The sequence below is a fragment of the Salmo salar genome, chromosome ssa18 (genome assembly GCF_905237065.1).
Source record: "Salmo salar chromosome ssa18, Ssal_v3.1, whole genome shotgun sequence".
Lineage (NCBI taxonomy): Eukaryota > Metazoa > Chordata > Actinopteri > Salmoniformes > Salmonidae > Salmo > Salmo salar.
The window spans coordinates 79171474-79193701 of NC_059459.1; the positions used below are offsets into that span (position 1 = coordinate 79171474).

The following is a 22228-nucleotide window of genomic DNA, read 5'->3' on the forward strand; positions in this document are numbered from 1 at the left end:
TCAGTCTAAAACTTTGCACATACACTGCTGCCATCTAGTTGCCAAAGTCTAAATTGCGCCTGGGCTGGAATAATACATTGTGGCCTTTCTCTTGCATTTCAAAGATGGTACATTAAAAATACAAAAAAAACAGATGGTTATTTCTTTGTATTATCATTTACCAGATCTGTGTTATATTCTTATACATTCATTTCACATTTCCACAAACTTGAAAGTGTTTCCTTTTAAATAGTATCAAGAATATGCATATCCTTCCTTCAATGCCTGAGCTACAGGCAGTTAGATTTGGGTGTCATTTTAGGCGAAAATTGTACAAAAGGGTCAGATCCTTGAGGTAAATAATTTTCCACACACTTTGTCTGTGCCTCTATTTAGTTTTCATGCTAGTGAGGGCCGAGAATCCACTCTTACATAGGTACGTAATTGCAAAGGGCATCAGTGTCTTTTAACAGCGCGATTTGCCAAGGCAAGAAACTCTGAGTGCAGCCCAATCCAGAAATCTGGCAGTGGCTTCTGATTAAATTCAATTTTCACAAAACCGCTTCTTGCAATTTCAATGAGGATCTCTTGTTTAGATATCGGTAAGTGGACTGGAGGCATGAAAGGGATAACGAATCCAGCTGTTTGTGTCATCCGTTTCGGGTAAGTACCTGCATAATTTCCACCCAGCTCACTCAAGTGCTTCGCCATATCACATTTGACATTATCCGTAAACTTGAGTTAATTTGCACACAAAAAATCATACAATAATGGAAAGACCTGTGTGTTGTCCTTGTTAATGCAGACAGAAAAGAGCTCCAACTTCTTAATCACAGCCTGAATTTTATCCCGCACATTGAATATAGTTGCGAAGAGTCTCTGTAATCCTAGATTCAGATCATTCAGGCGAGAAAAAACATCACCCAGATAGGCCAGTCGTGTGAGAAACTCGTCATCATGCAAGCAGTGAGACAAGTGAAAATTATAGTCAGTAAAGAAAACTTTAAGCTTGTTTCTCAATTTAAAAAAACGTGTCAATACTTTTCCCCTTGATAACCAGCACACTTCTGCATGTTGTAAAAGTGTTACATGGTCACTGCCCATATCATTACATAATGCAGAAAATACACAAGAGTTTAGGGGCCTTCCTTTAACAAAGTTAACCATTTTCACTGTCCAAAACGTCTTTCAAGCTGTCCGGCATTCCCTTGGCAGCAAGAGCCTCTCGGTGGATGCTGCAGTGAACCCAAGTGGCGTCGGGAGCAACTGCTTGCACGCACGTTACCACTCCACTATGTCTCCCTGTCATGGCTTTTGCACCATCAGTACAGATACCAACACATCTTGACCACCAAAGTCCATTTGATGTCACAAAGCTGTCCAGTACTTTAAAAATATCCTCTCCTGTTGTCCTGGTTTCCAGTGATTTGCAGAATAGGATGTCTTCCTTAACTGACCACCCCATAAACGTTACGGACATATACCAGGAGCTGTGCCAGGCCCGCCACGTCTGTTGACCCATCATCCAGCTGTAACGCATATAATTCACTGGCTTGTATGCGAAGCAGCAATTGTTTCAAAACATCTCCATGTCACTGATGCGTCGTGAAACAGTGTTGTTTGATGAAGACATTGTCTGTATAGTTTTGTGGGCCTTTTCCCCCAGCATTGTCCCAGCCATATCCGCGGCAGCAGGAAGAATTAAGTCCTCCACAATAGTATGGGGCTTGTCTGTCCTAGCCACTCGGTAGCTCACCATATAAGACACTTCTAGCCCCTTCTTATTAATGGTATCTGTTGCTTTTATACATCTTACTACTCGAAAGTCATCTTTATTCTCGCTCAAAAAACTCCTGTAGCTTATTTTTGGCAGTGAAACAAGGATACTCAGGTGAGAAAAAAACCTCACCTAAATGTATAGCCCCATTGTAAAATATAAATTGTACTGTTTGAAAATGTGAAGGGAAAAAAAGATAAAAATTATACATTTTTTTAAAAATAATAATAAAATAAAAAAAGTGAATCACATTTTTATTTGGCGTACCCCCGACGGCATTGTGCGTACCCAAGTTTGAGAATACCTGTAAGAGGTCGTAGTTCATCAGGATCTCCTAGGGCAATAAGACCAGGAGAACTTGAGGGTGAGTATAATTTCTCCACTGCAACTGATTATTATTAAATAAATACCTTTGTTTTACATCCAGGGATGCGCGTCAAACCCTTCACCTGTGGACCTGGAGTTCCTCACCGTAATGGGACCTAGTGTCCCACGAGACGAAAGAGGTATACTCACCTTGTCATGACTTAGCCTAACACCCTGAGACATTTTTGATACACACCCCAAAGCATGGACCCAACACAGTAACAAAGAGAGGAAACCCTCTGGTCTATTTGGGTCGGTGGCCCCTCCAGAGGAAATGCACAGCCAATATTTATTCAAGCAAAGCCCTTTATAATCAGTCTACTCATCCTATGGATTCTCCAGCTCTCCACCTCCAGGAAACACAATCCTGTTCCTCCTAAAGAAAAATACTAATTATATGAACCTGCACGTGTGGATAAAAAGCAGATGCTTACCTCTAACTGATGTCTTAGAATACATAAAAAGTTAACAAAATACAGCAGTAGAATATTTAGCAAAAAGGCCCCGGAGAGAGAGAGGTTCTAAAAACAGGCCGTCTGCAGACAAAGAAAAATAACTTGCCAACAATGACTTATATACAGTCCAGCCTCACTTGTAAACTCCTCCATAAACCAGTTAAATCTGATTCACACAATACAGGAATACCCCCTTATCCAATCACTACTCCCCTGGTTACATCCCCTTATCCAATCACTACTCCCCTGGTTACATCCCCTTATCCAATCACTACTCCCCTAGTTACAAAACATCCCCCTTATCCAATCACTACTCCCCTAGTTACAAAACATCCCCCTTATCCAATCACTACTCCCCTAGTTACAAAACATCCCCCTTATCCAATCACTACTCCCCTGGTTACAAAACATCCCCCTTATCCAATCACTACTCCCCTGGTTACATCCCCTTATCCAATCACTACCCCCCTGGTTACAAAACATCCCCCTTATCCAATCACTACCCCCCTGGTTATGTAATGCTCACATTGATTATATAAGGGAGATGTTTTCTACAATTTCTTCGGATAGGATACATCTGGTTAATACATGACTCCATATGTGTTATTTCATAGTTTGTCTTCACTGTTATTCTACAATGTAGAAAACAGTAAAAATAAAGAAAAACCCTTGAATGAGCAGGTGTATCCAAACTTTTGACTGATACTGTAAATCTATTTACATGTGCGAATACTTGGGAACATATTCCCTAAATACATTTTTAAAATGTCCAACAATGAATAAAAAACGAATACAAATATTCTATAGATTATCTTGTTTTGCTCAGAAAACTTGGGGCCAAATAAAATCACCCAACGGGCCACCTATTGGGAATCCTACATTACATCTGGACATCTTGTATCCATATCTGACTACGACATTGAATGTTCACAACTCTCCAACCCCATCCCTCAGTTGTTCACCTAAAAAGTGGTGGTTGTCTGAACTGCAGATTGTCCATTTCATACACAAAGAGTAGCAACATTACCTGTCAGGTTCAGACAACAGCCCCATTATATCATTACTGTGACATTGGACTGAGCAGGATCAGGAGGACCAGTTAGAGTTGGTCCACAGGTGCATCTCAATACTCTCTTAGTCCCCTCTCTGTGTCCTCATTTACTTTCTTTGTGGATGTTTTTCACGTCAGCAGATTAGTCTTCTGAATTAATAGTTTATCAGACTGAGCAGCCATGTTGTTTCCGATTGAAGCTTTTCCCGCAGTCCCAACAGCTACATGATTTCTCTCTGGTGTGAGTCAGTTTGTGCGTAGTTAAGGTCTGCTTGCGATTGAAGCTTTTCCCACAGTCACCACAGCTAAATGGTTTCTCTCCTGTGTGAATCAGTATATGTCTCCTTAGGTCCCTCTTCTGAATAAAGCTCTTCCCGCAGTCACCGCAGCTAAATGGTTTCTCTCCTGTGTGAATCAGCATATGTCTCCTTAGGTCCCCCTTCTGAATAAAGCTCTTCCCGCAGTCACCACAGCTAAATGGTTTCTCTCCTGTGTGAGTCAGTTGATGTTCAGTTAGGTGCCCCTTCAGTTTATGTTCATTTAGGCTCACCTTCCGATTGAAGCTTATCCCACAGTCATCACAGCTATATGGTTTCTCTCTGCTGTGAGTCAGTTTGTGCATAGTTAAGGTCTCCTTCCGACTGAAGCTTCTCCCACAGTCACCACAGCTAAATGGTTTCTCTCCTGTGTGAGTCAGTTTATGCCTGTTTAGGAAATCCGTGCGATTGAAGCTTTTCCCACAGTCACCACAGATAAATGGTTTCTCTCCTGTGTGAATCCTCATGTGCCTGGACAGAACTCCTTTGTGTTTGAAGGTCTTTCCACAAACAGTGCAGGGTTTCCCACCGTGACAGAGTCGGACATGGGCCTTCAGTTTACAGGTGGAGTTGTAGCGTTTTTGGCAGGAACTACATTCACTGGGTATCTTACTGAAGAGAGTCACATGTCTCTGCAGGTCAGCTTTCAGAGCAAACGTTTCTCCACAGTCACAGCAGTAGTGAATTTTTCTAGCTGTAGTGCTGGGATTGGAACAGTGTTTCTCCAATAGTGGACTGGGATCCAATGGTGGGCTGCTGTCAAGTCCTACTGTGTCACTGCTTACAGCTGAGCTGTGGCTGGAGGCATTGTTTTGATTATCTGAATGGTCACAGGGAATGTAGAGACCCTTTAGGTTGGTCACAGTGACAAAAGGTTTGAGATCCACTGGTTTAAAGTCTCTCTCTCTGTTCTCCACAGTCTGGGTTTGGGGAAGAGTCAAGGACTGAAGTGGGTCCTCCAGATCACATTCACTTTTCACACAAGAAGTAGTCAATATGGAGTCTTTGGTATCAAAGAGCCCTTGAAGCTGCTCTTCCTCCTGACTGGTCCTGACTTCCTCCTGTTCCTCTTTAATCTGTGTGGTCTCTGGGTCCTCCTGCCCCAGACTGGGGCTCCAGTCCTGCTCACAGTGCTGCTGCTCAGGGGGAACCTCCTCTTCAGAGACAAAAAGCTGCAGGGAGTCTGGAGGGAAGGAGAGGAAGAGCAGATGTTATTTATATACCACAGAATTAAATACAACACTTGAATCACAAATGTGAATTATAGATCTCAATGATTTTTTTAATTGAAAATGTCTTTATTGGCATTGATCCAAAATAACAACAAGAGCTAAAATAATGTGCAATACAGATAATAAATAGTTTTACTGCTCCCAAACTTGATATTTTAATAAAGCTTGTACACGTCCTAATAATTTGAAAGAGTGCTCAGAAAACCAGATGTTTTGATCACTAATCGGAATGGCCGATTAATTAGGGCCGATTTCAAGTTTTCATAACAATCGGTAATCGGCATTTTTGGACACTGATCATGGCCGATTACATTGCACTCCACGAGGAGACTGCGTGGCAGGCTGACTACCTGTTATGCGAGCACAGCAAGGAGCCAAGGTAAGGTGCTAGCTAGCATTAAACGTATCATATAAAAAACAATCAATCTTAACATAATCACTAGTTAACTACACATGGTTGATGATATTACTAGTTTATCTAGCTTGTCCTGCATCGCATATAATCGATGCGGTGCCTGTTCATTTATCATTGAATCACAGCCTACTTCGCCAAACGGGTGATTTAACAAAAGCGCATTTGTGAAAAAAGTACTGTCGTTGCACCAATGTGTACCTAACCATAAACATCAACGCCTTTCTTAAAATCAATACACAAGTATATATTTTTAAACCTGCATATTTAGTTAATATTGCCTGCTAACATTAATTTATTTTAACTAGGGAAATTGTGTCACTTCTCTTGCATTCTGTGCAACAGAGTCAGGGTATATGCAACAGTTTGGGCCGCCTGGCTCGTTGCATTGCAAGCTATTTCAATCATCTTTTCCTGACAGATAACTTTTTAATTATGCCCGGTGAATCTTAGCTATATTATAAACTGTTCTTTAAAAATGGATGCAATGGAGATCCCTGTTACCGGAAACAGTTTATTAACTAAGTAGAACCGTAGCTAGCTAGGTATTAGATCTACGTACAAACCTATTCTACGTAGTTTTATCTCTGGTGTCCTCCGCAGCAGTCTCCGTAACAGATCATTCTCTTCCTGGTACTCTGCTACAGTTTCCTCAACCGCACCAAGAATCTCCACAGCAGCAGATGCCGTTAAACATTCATTTAACAACACACGAAACGACTGTAGTTTAGACGTTTTCAGTGGACTGAGAGTTGGGTGTTCAGCTAGTATGGCTTCTTGATGTGGGTCCATCTGATCACATTCACTTTTCACACAGGAAGGAGTGAATGTGGAGTCTCTGGTATCAACGAGCCCTTGAAGCTGCTCTTCCTGCTGACTGGTCCTGACTTCCTCCTGTTCCTCTTTAATCTGTGTGGGCTCTGGGTCCTCCTGCCCCAGACTGGGACTCCACTCCTGCTGCTCAGGGGGAACCTCCTCTTCAGAGACAGAGAGCTGCAGGGAGTCTGGAGGGAAGGAATAGCAGAGGTTTACACTCCCCTATGTATTTATTTAGACAGTGAAACTAACATTTACAAATGTGGCTCTATATTCCAGAATTTGGGATTTGAGATCAAATGTTTATATGAGGTGACAATACAGAATGTCACCTTTTATTTGAGGGAATTTTCATTATATCTGTTTTACCATTTAGAAATCAAAGCACTTTATGTATCTAGTCCCCCAATGTGAAGAAGTCATAAGCATTTGGATAAATTAACTTAGTGTATTACAGTAGTCAGAAGTGTAGTATTTGATCCCATATTCCTTCCACACATTAAGCTTGTGAAACCACATACTTGTTGAATGCATTTGCAGTTTGTTTTGGTTGTGTTGTGGGTTTTGCCCAATAGGAAGTGAATGGTGAATAATGTATTGTGTAAGTTTGGAGTCCCTTTTATTGTAAATACAATATAATCTGTTCTGGATAATAATGAATGAATCTTCAATGACGACAAGTGAGAAAGTTAAAAGAAAGTTAAAAGAATCAAAGATCATCACCCCCCAAAATGCTGACCTCCCCTGTTATTGGTAAGGAGGGGGGTGTATGATCTTCACTCCTGATTTTGACAAATATGATCTTCATTATTCATCATTTATTTGTGATTATCCATAATCATAGTAGCAGCCACATGAATGTACAAGTGTTCAGAAACATATTATATTCTTATTTACAGTAAAAAAATAATTAAAAAAATACTCCAAAAGTACAATACGTTACACTTGAAATGTGTGTAATATAGCAGACGCTCTTATCTGCAGCAATTACAGGATACATCAGGGTTAAGTGCTTTGCTCAAGTGCACATGGACCGATTTTTAACCTAATGTGGAAATAGTGAAGGGGTCTGAGTACTTTCCGAATGCACTGTACATACGTACCTGTTCTACATAGTTGAACCTCTGATGTGATCTCCAGCAGCCTCCGTAGCCGATCATTCTCCTCCTGGTATTTCACTACCGTTTTCTCAACTTCCCCGAAAATCTCCACAGCAGCCGAAGTTAAGCGCTCATTTAAAAACACATGAAACGACTGTTGTTTAGACATTTTAAGTTGACTGGTAGCTAGTTAGCTATTCAGCTGCTAGCTTCTTCGACGAGGAAAGAACGATGTTCACAAGAAAGAAAAGTCCACTCGCAAGCTGACTTCCGCCTTTATCAGCGGGTGGCAAGACAATACCACAGCGCCTCTATGTGGATGGAGAGTTAACTACAAGGTACAGACTATTTTTATTTCATTTATTCAGGCAAGTCAGTTAAGAACTAATTCACAGTGACGGCATCCTGGGGAACATTGGGTTAATTGGCTTGTTGAGAATTACAGATTTTAACCTTGTCTGCTCTGGGATTTGATCCAGCAACCTTTCGGTTACTGGCCCAACATTCTAACCACAAGGCTACTGGCCACCCAAGACTAATAGTGATAATGGAAATAGAAAACTAAATGTGGGGAAAACGTTATAATAGGTTATATTACTTATTTTTTATATATTTATTATTTTCCCCCCCAAAAAACATTAAAAAAGACAACAATACCAACATTGACATTCATTGTACTGTTGAATGGGATGGCCAATTTAGAGGACAAAACAAAACTTAACTCACACATACACAAAATAAAACAAAATCCTATTAGGTTGTACATGTATAAGAAGACAGCATATAGTCATTACAAGCAGTGTAGTTAAGCCAAAAATAAATATTGAATCGAGTACAGCACAAAGTAGCAGCAGATCGTCAACCCAGTTATGAAGCGGGACTAGACCATTTATCCAGTATCGGCTGCCATATTTAGTAAAACAATGGACTTCTATTGGAGGTATTGTATTGTATCTTTTCCATATGTATTACATTCCCTAAATCCTGAATTACATTCCCTAAATTCTTGTTCCCAAGCCCTTTTAATAGTGTCTGTGGATACCTCCATGTTTTTAATAGTGTCTGTGGATACCTCCATGTTTTTAATAGTGTCTGTGGATACCTCCATGTTTTTAATAGTGTCTGTGGATGCTCTATGTGGGCGTGTAGCACATCCTACAGTCTAGAGACCGGCCCTTTTGAATGGGGTTTGACAAGGATCAGGCTGTCTAATGTAGGATTATTTGGCTTAATGCCATACTGTGGGAGATGTGTCGTTAAGAAATTCATGATTGGGACGTATCTGAAAAAATGTGTTGTTGGCATGTTGAACTTTCCCTGTAATTGTTGAAATGAAGCTAACTGACCATCCATGTATAAATTACCAATTGCTGTAAGCCACTTCTCCCTCCACCGTGAAAACACCATATCATCCAATGCAGGGTGGAAAGCATGATTCAGGCAAATCGGGATGTCAATGTATACAGTGGGTATGTGAAGAAAATACCTAGAGATAAAGAAACCTGTGTAGGACAACCATTTTAATCGTGTTTATACGACCAACCAAGGAGATAGGCAGAGTTTTCCAAAAATCTATATTTTGTTTAAGCTGATAAATGTTCATGTCCCAATTCGCTTTCAATAGCTGATCAAGATCTCTTGTCACTACAATGCCAAGGCTTGTGAACTTGTCTATCACTGTTCTAAATGGGGTAGATTGCAGAAATTGCATATCCACAGGCCGTGATATCGGCATCAATTCGCTTTTTTTGCCAGTTTATCTTGTAGCCAGAGAATGAGCCGAATGTATTTATCAAGTTAAGTAAGGGGGGGAAATAAGTTTTAGGCTTGGATAAAAACAAAAGAACATCGTCTGCATATAGGGACATTTTGTGTTGCGTGTCTTTTATTTGAACAGAAGCTATATCGGCACATGCCCGAATGCGAGTAGCAAGGTGTTCCATGGCTATAGCAAAGAGAGCAGCCGAAATAGGGCACCCCTGTCCGCAGCCCTTGAACAGGCAGAATGACTGCGACATATCCTGATTGGTTACCACGGACGCCATTGGGTGTGCATAAATCATTCTTATCCAATTAATAAATTCCTTTCCAAACCCGAAATGCTCCAGAACCGACATCATATACTTCCACTCAATCTGATCAAATGCCTTCTCTGCGTCAAGAGCAATTACCACTGTTATTACCACTGCTATTACCACTGATGGTATTGTATTCACTTTGAGTAGAATCTGTGGTGAACTCTTGGGAGCTAGCATCTTCAGCTAACTCCTCTTGAGTCGGCAATGTTGAAATTGGTTCATTGTGTATCTCATTCAAATGATCTTGTTTAGCGCCCCCATTTTTTGGTGCCTTTTCCCTTTGTCATATTGCCAGACAATGTTTGAAGTTACAGCTTGTGAGTGGTTAAGATAAATATTAATTTGTTTCAAAATAGAGCAGAGCTCTAGCAAAGCACGTCTACTCCATAGCACGCTCTCTAGCGCCCCCTATGTTATATTACTTATTGTATGAACTGAATTGAAAGACAACTTATTATATGTATTATAACACAGGCAACTCCTGAAAGCTGCAACGGCTTGGGACTTCATTCTATAGCTAGAGAACTCCTGACATCTCCAGGAGTGAGAAGTATCATTTTTTGTTGTCTTTACTGTTGTGGTAAAGTACTGTCTTTTTGCGAACGAGGGCCATCTACTTTAGGTGCTTCCTGTCTTCCCAGCAGCCTACTTGGTGTGTGTGAGCTGCTGACTGCTCATTATTTGCAGATAGTTGCTGACACATCATCCAGGATCAAGGGGCAGGGATATTTGTGACTAGTTTTGGTAATCAGTGGCTGTATTGGAGAGGAAGTGGTTTCACCTCTCCAAGGCAATCAGCAATTAGTACAGGGAGGTGTGCTCTCCACCTCTGTGAGGCAATTATCAATTAGTGTTAGTACTTCAGTCTCCCCTGGTTTCTCAGCAGCAGCTGTAAGCAGCAGCGGTCGTGTCAGTGGTGGTTTTGTGGCAAAACTAAGACCGTCACCGAAACAAAGATGGTTCTGCCAAGTTATTCAAAGAACGCTCCACACCACTCTCTCATCTTACCTAGTTATTTACAGATTCTCACTTTGCTCTTTTGTAGCTTTGTCAACTATGTGTTTAAAATATATATATATATATTACACCCATTTTCTTCTCAAATTCCTGATCTCCAATTACGATCTTGTCTCATCGCTGCCACTCCTCAACGGGCCGGGGAGATGCGAAGGTTGAGTCATGCGTCCTCTGAAACAAGAGCCGCCAAACCGCGCTTCTTAACACCCACCTGATTAATCCGGAAGCCAGCTGCACCAATGTGTCAACTGTTCAACTGACTACCGAAGTCAGCCTGCAGACGCCCAGCCCGCCACAAGGAGTCGCTAGAGCGCGATGAGCAAAGTAAAGCCCCCCCGACCAAACCCTCCCCTAACCTGGACGACGCTCGGCCAATTGTGCGCCTCCTTATGGGACTCCCGGTCACGGCCGGTTGTGACACAGCCTGGGATCGAAACCCAGGTTTGTAGTGACACCTCAAGCACTGCGATGCAGTGCCTTAGACCGCTGCACCACTCTGGAGGCCCTATGTGTCTGTTTTTTGTACCTGTTCACACCTCTCCCTGTAGGCTTTACAGACGCTCCCCACCCCTTGGCTGCAACCCTTTTAATTTAATGTACCCTACGCGCTCAACCCATGTGAAATTCCGGTATCTGGCAGCCTGTGGAACTGCCGATCTGCGGCCAAGAACTCCAAGTTCATCTCAGCCTATGCTTACCTTCAATCCCCTTTACCTTTTGTCCCTGACAGAGACATGGATCACCCCAGAGAACACTGCTACTCCAGCTGCCCTTCATCTGACTACTTTTTCTCTGAGAGTCAGAGATAATCTGGTCATCGCGTTGGTGATACAGGTCTACACATTTCTCCTAAGTGGATAATTTCACCTGTCCAGCTCCTCATTTGAATTCCATGCTGTCACTGTCACTTGTCGACTCAAGATTAACATTATTGTCATCTATCACCCACCAGGTGTCCTTGGAGAGTTGCTCAATGAGCTTGACAAGCTCATTTCCTGACGATGGCTCACTGCTCTTCGTACTTGGGAGTTCAACCTCTGCATTCAATTAATTTCTTTCCAACTCTCTCTTTCCCCTCCTTGCTTCTTTTGACCTCACTCTTTCCCAATCCCCTCCAACTCACAACGCAGGCAATACGCTTGACCTCATCTTTACTAGAGCCTGCTCGCCTACTAATCTCACTGCAACCCCCCTCCAGATCTCTGTTCTCCTACTAACCTCACTGCAACCCCCCTCCAGATCTCTGTTCTCCTACTAACCTCACTGCAACCCCCCTCCAGATCTTTGTTCTCCTACTAACCTCACTGCAACCCCCCTCCAGGTCTCTGCTCACCTACTAATCTCACTGCAACCCCCCTCCAGGTGTCTGTTCTCCTACTAATCTCTCTGCAACCCCCCTTCAGGTCTCTGTTCTCCTACTAATCTCACTGCAACCCCCCTCCAGGTGTCTGTTCTCCTACTAATCTCACTGCAACCCCCCTCCAGGTCTCTGTTCTCCTACTAACCTCTCTGCAACCCCCTCCAGGTCTCTGTTCTCCTACTAACCTCTCTGCAACCCCCTCCAGGTCTCTGCTCGCCTACTAATCTCACTGCAACCCCCCTCCAGGTGTCTGTTCTTCTACTAATCTCTCTGCAACCCCCCTCCAGATCTCTGATCACTACTTTGTTTCCTTTTCTGTATCCATCTCTCCTCCAACCCTAACCACTCAGCCCCTACCCAGATGGTCATGCGCCGTCACAATCTTTGCTCTCTCTTATCCTAACAGCGTTCCCTTCTGCTAAATCCTTCTCCCTCCTGATTCTGCCTCTTATTTATATTTAACTAGGCATTTTAGTTAAGAGAGAATTCTTTTTTTACAATGACGGCCTACCCCGGGTCAATTTTGCGCCGCCCTAAGGGACTCCCAACCACGGCCGGATGTGATGCAGCCTGGATTCCAACCAGGTACTACAGTGACGCCTCTTGGACCGCCGCGCCAATGCTACCTCTCTTAGACTGCCGCGCCACTCGGGAGCCTCCTCGACCCTACTCTCCACCCTTCCTGCATCCTATGACTCGCACTGTCCCCTTTCCTCCCGGCCGGCTTGGCCCTCCTGCTCAGTTGCTGTGACTCATTGCAAGCTTACAGAACAAGGCTACGGGTAGCTGAGTGAAAAATTGAGGAAAACTAAACTACTGGAGGTCCTATCATCCTTTCACTTCCTCCTCTCGACCTCTGTATCTACTGCTAAAGCCACTTTCCTCCAGCCTATTGATTCCAAAACACTTGAGTGTGCTATCTCTGATCAACTCTCTCGTTATCTCTCTCAGAAAAATCTTCTTGATCCTAACCAGTCAGGCTTCAAGACAGGTCACTCAACCGAGACTGCTCTTCTCTGTGTCATGGAGGCTCTCCGGCACTGCCAAAGCTGACTCTCCCTCCTCTGTCCTCATCCTCCTCGGTCTATCCGCTGCCTTCGCCACCAAGAACCATCAGATCCTCCTCTCCAGCCTCTCAGGGCTGGGCGTCTCCGGCTCTGCACGCTCTTGGATTGCATCCTACCTGGCAGGCCGCTCCTACCAGGTGACGTGTAGAGGACCTTTGTCTGCACCACGTACTCTCACTACTGGTGTCCCCCAAGGGCTTGGTTCTAGGCCCTCTCATCTTCTCTCTATACACCAAGTCACTCGGCTCCATCATATCCTCACATGGTCTCTCCTATTGCTATAAGGATGACACTCAACTACTTTTCTCCTTCCTCCCCTTCTGACACCCAGGTGGCGACACGCATCTCTGCATGCCTGGCAGATATCTCAACTTGGATGTCGGCCCACCACCTCAAGCTCAACCTCGACAAGATGGAACTTCTCTTCATCCCGGGGAAGGCCTGCCCACTCAAAGACTTCTCCATCACAGTGACCCTGGACAACACCCTGTCATTCTCTGCGAACATCAAAGCAGTGACCCGCTCCTGCAGGTTCATGCTCTACAACAAGGGAACTCAACTACTTTTTGAGAAGGACCAGTGACACAAATTTCCTTGGTGGCGAAGGATGGATATCGTCCTTTATCGTCGCTGTGGTACAGCGTAGTAACACATGTATTCATCTACGACTTTGGAAACATGTTATATCAAATGTACATTAAATGAGAATAAGAATTTGAATTTCAACTTCTTTTGAATGTCCAACATTGCTGAAGAACAAAAGTGGTTGCATAATTGTCTATGCAAAAAGTGCAATGTGAAACATTGTACACGGGCCTTAAAGTAACCAAACATATTTTAATAAAGTTTTTATGGAGAACAAAAATAATCTGAATGCACAGATTATGCATTATTCAAATGGTGTGAGAGCAACTCTTAGAGATATTGGTGCCAGTGTTCATTAGTGAGCATGGTGTTTAAGTAAGTTCATTGTGGAGAAGGCTGATTCAGAGCTGTATGTGGAGCCAAACATGGTCAGGCTGTATAGTGCCAGTTTCTTGAGAACCGGGACATCAGCCACAGGCACCATCTTTCCCCAGAAAGTAACAGGGTCACAGTCACCAGCCTGCTCCTTCAAAGACATATTTTCTTGCAGCTCAATCAACTCCGTTTACAGTGATGCAACTTCTACCCATCTGAAGATCTGTTTTGCTTCTTCTGACAACTTTGTCACATTTGTGATCAAGAAGGAGTTCTGGATGAGCAGCAGCAGCTCTCTTCCAACAGTGAAGTTATCCATCAGCTTCTGGATGAAATCAACATAGTTGGGAACATGTCTCCCTGCGTTTGCACCAGAATATTGGGGAAGTGGACAGGTTGTCCCTGGAGCTTATTCTTGAAAAGCTCCAATTCTTTCGGGGAAAGCCCGGAATGCTGTTATCAAATCAAACTTTATTTGTCACATGCGCCGAACACAACAGCTGTAGACCTTACAGTTAAATGCTTACTTACAAGCTCTTAACCAACAATGCAGTTAAGAAAAATACCTCAGAGTCAATGTGCGGGGGCACTGGTTAGTTGAGGTAATTGAGGTAATATGTACATGTAGGTAGAGTTAGAGTTAGAGTTATTAAAGTGACTATGCATTGATAATAACAGAGAGTAGCAGCAACGTAAAAGAGGGAGGGTGGGGGGCAATGCAAATAGTCTGGGTAGCCATTTGATTAGATGTTTAGGAGTCTTATGGCTTGGTGTAGAAGTTGTTTAGAAGCCTCTTGGACCTAGACTTGGCGCTCCGGTACCACTTGCCGTGCGGTAGCAGAGAGAACAGTCTATGACTAGGGTGGCTGGAGTCTTTGACAATTTTTTGGGCCTTCCTCTGACACGGCCTGGTATAGAGGTCCTGGATGGCAAGAAGCTTGGCCCCAGTGATGTACTGGGCCGTACACAGTACACTCTGTATTGCCTTGCGGTCGAAGGCCGAGCAGTTGCCATACCAGGCGGTGATGCAACCGGTCAGGATGCTCACAATGGTGCAGCTGTAGAACATTTTGAGGATCTGAGGACCCATGCCAAATCTTTTCAGTCTCCTGAGGGGGAATAGGTTTTGTTGTGCCCTCTTCACGACTGTCTTGGTGTGCTTGGACCATGTTAGGTTGTTGGTGATGTGGACACCAAGGAACATACTCCACTACAGCCCCGTCGATGAGAATGGGGCGTGCTCGGTACTCCTTTTCCTGTAGTCCACAATCATCTCCTTTGTCTTGAGGGAGAGGTTGTTGTCCTTGCACCACACTGACAGTTCTCTGACCTCCTCCCTATAGGCTGTCTCGTCGTTGTCAGTGATCAGGCCTACCACTGTCGCGTCATCAGCAAACTTAATGATGGTGTTGGAGTCGTGCCTGGCCGTGCAGTCATGAGTGAACAGGGAGTACAGGAGGGGACTGAGCACGCACCCCTGAGCAGCCCCCGTGTTGAGGATCCCCCGTGTTGAGGATCAGCATGGCGGGTGTGTTGTTACCTACCCTTACCACCTGGGGGCGGCCCGTCAGGAAGTCCAGGATCCAGTTGCAGAGAAAGGTGTTTAGTCCCAGGGTCCTTAGCTTATTGATGAGTTTCGAAGGCACTATGGTGTTGAATACTGAGCTGTAGTCTATGAATAGCATTCTCACATAGGTGTTCCTTTTGTCCAAGTGTGAAAGGGCAGTGTGGAGTGCAAGAGATTGCATCATCTGTGGATCTGTTGGGGCGGTATGCAAATTGGAGTGGGTCTAGGGTATCTGAGATAATGGTGTTGATGTGAGCCATGACCAGCCTTTCAAAGAATTTCATGGCTACAGACTTGAGTGCTATGGGTTGGTAGTCAGTTAGGCAGGTTACGTTAGTGTTCTTGGGCACAAGGACTATGGTGGTCTGCTTGAAACATGTTGGTATTACAGACTGGGTCAGGGAGAGGTTGAAAATGTCAGTGAAGACACTTGGCCAGTTGGTCAGTGCATGCTTGGAGTACACGTCCTGGTAATCTGTCTGGCCCTGCGGCCTTGTGAATGTTGACCTGTTTAAAGGTCTTACTCACATCGGCTGCGGAGAGCGTGATCACACAGTCGTCCGGAAAAGCTGATTCTCTCATGCATGTTTCAATGTTACTTGCCTCGAAGCGAGCATAGAAGTAATTTAGCTTGTCTGGTAGGCTCGTGTCACTGGGAAACTCTCGGCTGTGCTTCCCTTTGTAGTCTGTAATAGTTTGCAAGCCCTGCCACATCCGATGAGCATCGTAGCCGGTGTAGTACGAGTCGATCTTTGTCCTGTATTGACACTTTTCCTGTTTGATGGTCCATCGGAGGGCATAGCAGGATTTTTCTAAACTTCCCGGGTTAGAGTCCCGCTCCTTGAAAGCGGCAGCTCTACCCTTTAGCTCAGCGCGGATGTTGCCTGTAATCCATGGCTTCTGGTTGGGGGTATGTACATACAGTCACTGTGGGGACAACGTCATCGATGCACTTATTGATGGAGCCAGTGACTGATGTGGTGTACTCCCCAATGCCATCGGAATAATCCCCGAACATATTCCAGTCTGTGCTAGCAAAACAGTCCTGTAGCTTAGCTTCTGCTTCATCTGACCACTAGTTTTTGACCGAGTCACTGGTGCTTCCTGCTTAAATTTTTGCTTGTAAGCAGGAATCAGGAGGATGGAATTATGGACAGCTTAATCAAGCTATTCGTCTTGACTACTTTCTTATGCCATTCTCTCTGGCGCCAGAAGTTTAAAAAAAGTGTTGATGGGACAGAATGCAGTCGGATCATCACATAATTGGCATATATACTACTCTTACAGAATTTCACGTGGGCGAGGATATTGGAAATTTAATCAAAGCCTACTAGATGATAAATTGTTTAGAACAAGGACAGAAGAATTTATAACTGACTTTTTCAGACATAACATAGGTACAGCAGATCCCCTTATTTTATGGGACACAATGTATGGGACACAATTCAGTACTCTATAAAACAAAAGCAATTTAGATCATAAGAGTCCATATTAACAAAGGAAATTGAAGGACTAACAGTGCAGTTAGATAGCAATAAAAACTGTACCATATAGGCACAGAAGAAGTTAGAGGAAAAACAAAAAGAAATGGAGGAACTTATTTAAGAAAGATCCAGTGTAATATATTATAAAAATAAAGCGAACTGGATGGAATATCAGGAAAAATGCACCAAATTCTTTTTCAATCTTCAATATAGAAATGCTACCAAAAAAAATATTGAAACTTGTTACAAATGATGGAGTCACGCATGATTCACCAAATTATATTTTGAAAGAGGAAGTAAAGTACTTTAAGAATATGTTTTCATTTCAGTCTCCTCCATCTCCACTAACTGAAACTAATTGTATGGATTTTTCTCCTAATGGTAATGTAAAATTAACATCTGTACAAAAAGACTCATGTGAAGGCCAAATTACTAAGGAGAAACTTCTTGATGCAATTGGGGCCTTTAAGGCTGGGAAAACTCCAGGGCTGGATGGCATACCAGTGGAAGTATACCAAACTTTTTTTGATATACTCAGAGGACCATTATTAGCATGTTTTAACCACTCCTATATAAATGGTAGATTATCAGACACACAACAAGAAGGTCTGATATCATTATTACTGAAACAGGACCCAAGTAGTATATATTAAGATCCAGTCCATTATAACAATTGAAGACCTCTTACACTTCAGTGTTGTGATGCAAAAATCCGAGCTAAATGCTTGGCGCATGGAATTAAAAAAGTATTGTCATATATTATTCATCCTAATCAGACAGGTTTTTTTTACATGGACAATACATTGGAGATAATATAAGACAAGTACTGGAAAGAATAGAACACTATGAAATATCAGGGATACCAGGCCTGGTTTTCATAGCTGATTTTGAAAAGGCTTTTGATAAAGTACAACTGGAGTTTATATATAAATGCCTAGAATATTTCCATTTTGGGGAATCTCTTATAAAATGGGTTAAAGTTATGTATAGTAACCCTAGGTGTAAAATAGTAAATACTGGCTACATCTCAGAAAGTGTAAAACTATCTAGAGGAGTAAAACAAGGTTGTCCACTATCAGCATATCTATTTATTATTGCCATCAAAATGGTAGCTGTTAAAAACTAAGTTGTCATTGTACGCTGATGATTCACGTTTTCTTCTAAAACCACAATTAGAATCTCTCCACGGCCTCATAGAGGATCTAGATACTTTTGCTATCCTCTCTGGATTAAAACCAAAAAATGCAAATTTTACATTAATGTGTAGTTTACCAATTAAATGGTCTGACGTAGATGTGGACATACTTGGTATACAAATCCCAAAAGAAAGAAACGATCTCACTCCAATACATTTTTATAGAAAGTTAGCAAAAATAGATAAGATCTTGCTACCATGGAAAGGAAAATACCTGTCTATATGTGGAAAAATCACCCTGATTAACTCTTTAGTCATATCACAGTTTACCTATTTGCTTATGGTTTTGCCTACACCTAGTGACATGTTTTTAAATTATATTAACAAAAAAATATTAAATTTCATTTGGAACGGCAAGCCAGACAAAATTAAAAGGGACTATTTATATAACGAATATGAATTCGGAGGGCAGAAATGATTAAATATTAAAGCATTAGACCTCTCACTAAAGGCATCAGTCATACAAAAGTTTATTTAAATCCAAACGGGTTCTCTAGTAAATTGGTAGGAATGTCTCATCCTATATTCAACCTTGGTCTTCTCTGTGGCTCAGTTGGTAGAGCATGGAGTTTGCAATGCCAGCGTTGTGGGTTCAATTCCCACGGGGGGCCAGTACAAAAATAAATAATGTACGAAGTGTATGCATTCACTACTGTAAGTCGCGCTGGATAAGAGCGTCTGCTAAATGACAAAAAAATGTAAATGTTCAAGAATGGTCTTTTTCCCTTTATTCAGATTACACCTGCTCACTTTTGGTTGTTAGAAAATAAAATAATCTCCAAAATCTCGTTATTTTTTAAACAAGTCTTAGAAAGTTGGTTGCAATTTCAGTTTAATCCACCTGAAAAGACAGAACAAATAATACAACAAATATTGTGGTTAAACTCAAATATAGTAATTAATTATTTTTTTTTATTCGAAGAAATGTTTAAAAAATTTATAATTTTAGTGAATGATATCATAAATAGGACTGGTGGAGTTGTCACACATGCAGCTAACACAGACATATGGAAATGTCTGCTCTACCCAAAATTACAACCAATTAATTGCAGCATTACCACAAAAATGGAAGAGGCAAATAGAAGGGGAAAAAGTAAGGAACGAACATCAGCTGTGCCTGATTTGGGAGTTCACACACGGCCCAAAACAAAGAAATACAAACACATAGACACAGAACATAGAACGCCCACCCAATGTAACACCCTGGCCTAACCAAAATAAAGAACAAAAACCCCTCTCTATGACCAGGGCGTTACAGGAACTTGTATGGCGGCCCTGTATTAAAGAACATAAATGGTTAAAGAAAAGTGTGATAAATAAAAACATATACCATATTCATTTAAGGACCAAAAAACTGACAGCTGTGTCATTTAAATTGCAAAATAGTTGGGAAGAGATTTTCAATGTACCCATTCCATGGCACATGGTTTATGAACTGATACGCAAAACAACGCCAGATTCAAAACTTCTAACTTTTCAATTTAAATTACTATACAAAATTCTTGCAACCAATAGAATGTTATATATATGGGGGATACAATCTTCCCAGCTCTGCAGATTTTGCTGTGAGGAGGCAGAGTCATTAAATCATTTATTTTGGTATTGTCCATATGTAGCTCGTTTTCGGTCACAGGTCCAGGAATGGCTGAAGAATTACAACATTTGCCTAGAACTAACGCTGCAGATAGCAATACTGGGTGATTTGAAAAGCCATAATCAATTAATAATATAATAATTATTTTAGCAAAAATGTTTATTTTTAATTTAGAATCTGTAGAAGCTATGAGAACAGAAAGGTTCAGTACTTTTGTGAAGCATCACAGCACAGTTGAAAAATATATGGAAAATAGAAATCCAAAATGGATGATGTTGAGCGATAGATGGGAGGGGTTGAATGGAGCTGAAGGGTGGGACTAAAAACAAGATAACCAATGTAAAACATACGGGGTCTGTAAAATGTATATAGGTTCAGACATTTTGTGAAATAGCACAGTTACAAATATAAATCAAACTGGATGGACATAAGAAATAGAGGAAGGACTAAAAACAAACAAAATGTAACTATTGTAAAATAGATTGTCTGTAAAATGTGTATAAGATGTATAAACTGAGGTAGAAGCCTAAGTGTTTATTAGTTTACGGGGAATAATAAAGGTATATTCTTCAAAAAATATATGTATATCTATATAGGTATGTGTATGTATATATGTTTGCATACGTGTATGTATATGGATATATATATGTTTACCAAAAAATATGGGGATTGGAAATGATACAGACAATTACATTGATGGAAGCAACAATCTTTCCGCAATATTAAGCTGATCCACCCCTTAAAAAATATATTATAATAATAATAATACATTTAAAAAAGACTGCCGCCCCTGGATGAGTGTTTTCCTATTTGCTCATGGCTGTATACAGCTCAGAGTGCGGTCTTAGTGCCATCATCTGTTTGTGTGTCACGGTTGTCCAAAGGAGCAGACCAAAGTGCAGCGTGGTTGTAGTTCCACATTTTATTAAATCCGTGAAACTTTGCAAATACATAAATAACTGAATGAACAAAACAACAAACCGTCACGCAGAGAGAAACAAACACTACTCAAAATATAATAACCCACAAAACCCAGGAAGAAAAACCCCTACTTAAATATGATCTCCAATTAGAGACAACGAGGACCAGCTGCCTCCAATTGGAGATCAACTCAAAAAACCAACATAGAAATAGAAAAACTAGAACTTAAACATAGAAATACAAAACATAGAAAAACACAAAACACCCCGTCACGCCCTGACCTACTCTACCATAGAAAATAACCTCTTACAATGGTCAGGACGTGACATTGTGGTGGTAAATAGACAGCTACAAAAAATATAGACAAACTCTCTAGGTAGTTAGTGTGGTCTACAGCTTATCATGAGATACTCGACCTCAGGCGAGAAAAACCTCGAGACTTCCTTAGATATCGTGCACCAGCTGTTGTTTACAAATATACATAGGCCGCCACCCCTTGTCTTACCAGAGGCTGCTGTTCTATCCTGCCGATACAGTGTATAACTCGCCACCTGTGTGTTATTCATGTCGTCATTCAGCCACGACACAGTGAAACATAAGATATTACAGGTAATGTCCCGTTGGTAGGACATACGTGCTTGTAGTTCATCCACTTTATTATCCAGCAATTGTATGTTGGCCAATAGTAACGATGGCAAAGGCAGAGTAGCCACTTGTCAACGGATCCTCAAAAGGCACCCCGAGCTCCTTCCGCAAAACCTCCGTCTCTTTCTCCTACGAATGACGGGGATGAGGGCCGGTTTGGGTGTCTGGAGTAAATCCCTCACGTCCAACTCATTAAAGAAAAATTATTCGCCCAGTTCAAGGTGAGTAATCATTGTTCTGATGCCCAGAAGTTATTTTCAGTCATAAGAGACGGTAGCAGCAACATTATGTACAAAATAAGTTACAAACAATGCGCAATTCTTTTTAAAAAATAGCACAGTTGGTTAAGAGTGCATAAACAGCAGGCATCGCCTCTGGCGCCATCTTCACCCTCACACTATGTTGTCCCGTCCCTGCAACTTAACATTCATTTGATTAAGGTGTGACGTAATGTCTGTCAAAAATGTAACTGATTCCATCTTCTTCTCATTTTCCAAAAAACTGAGTTGCCTTGTCACTCTTTTGATCTGATAAGAAAGCTTTGGTCCAAAAGCGTACCAAAACCCTGCCTTTGCTGAGCCATCTGACATTGTTGTGCAGTAGTAAGTCATCAAAACTGGCATTGGCCTATGTCAGAATACGTCGTAGCAAGCGGTGTTGTAGGGAGGACGTTGCTCTCGAAGTCGATCAGTTTCATCATCGTTGTCATGACCTCAGAATACTCTTTTCCCAGACTGACACAGGACAGATTGATGGATGACGCAGTGGTGTGATGTCAGGGTGGTCCTCTTTCAAACATGCAATCAGTCCCCTCCCTCTTCCTATCGGGGCTGGA

General features: G+C 42.0%; 2 protein-coding genes across 3 annotated transcripts in view; one reads left to right on the forward strand and one right to left on the reverse strand.

The window, feature by feature from the left end:
- LOC106578122 (zinc finger protein 135) overlaps positions 1-22228 on the forward strand; it is a 160036-nt gene that overhangs the window by 107620 nt on the left and 30188 nt on the right. The window lies entirely within an intron of this gene.
- Positions 1-22228, reverse strand: part of LOC106578120 (oocyte zinc finger protein XlCOF6) — a 95089-nt gene that overhangs the window by 55145 nt on the left and 17716 nt on the right. The window contains exons 3-4 of one of the 2 annotated variants that reach the window (XM_045701601.1): positions 6156-6593; positions 2366-5128 (exon numbers count right to left, since the gene is read on the reverse strand). In XM_045701601.1, coding sequence (XP_045557557.1) covers positions 3795-5128; positions 6156-6593 — 1772 coding nt within the window. In that variant the 3' untranslated portion in view covers positions 2366-3794. Of the gene's footprint in view, positions 1-2365; positions 5129-6155; positions 6594-22228 lie in introns of those variants that run through there. The other variant, XM_045701600.1, reaches the window with a different exon arrangement.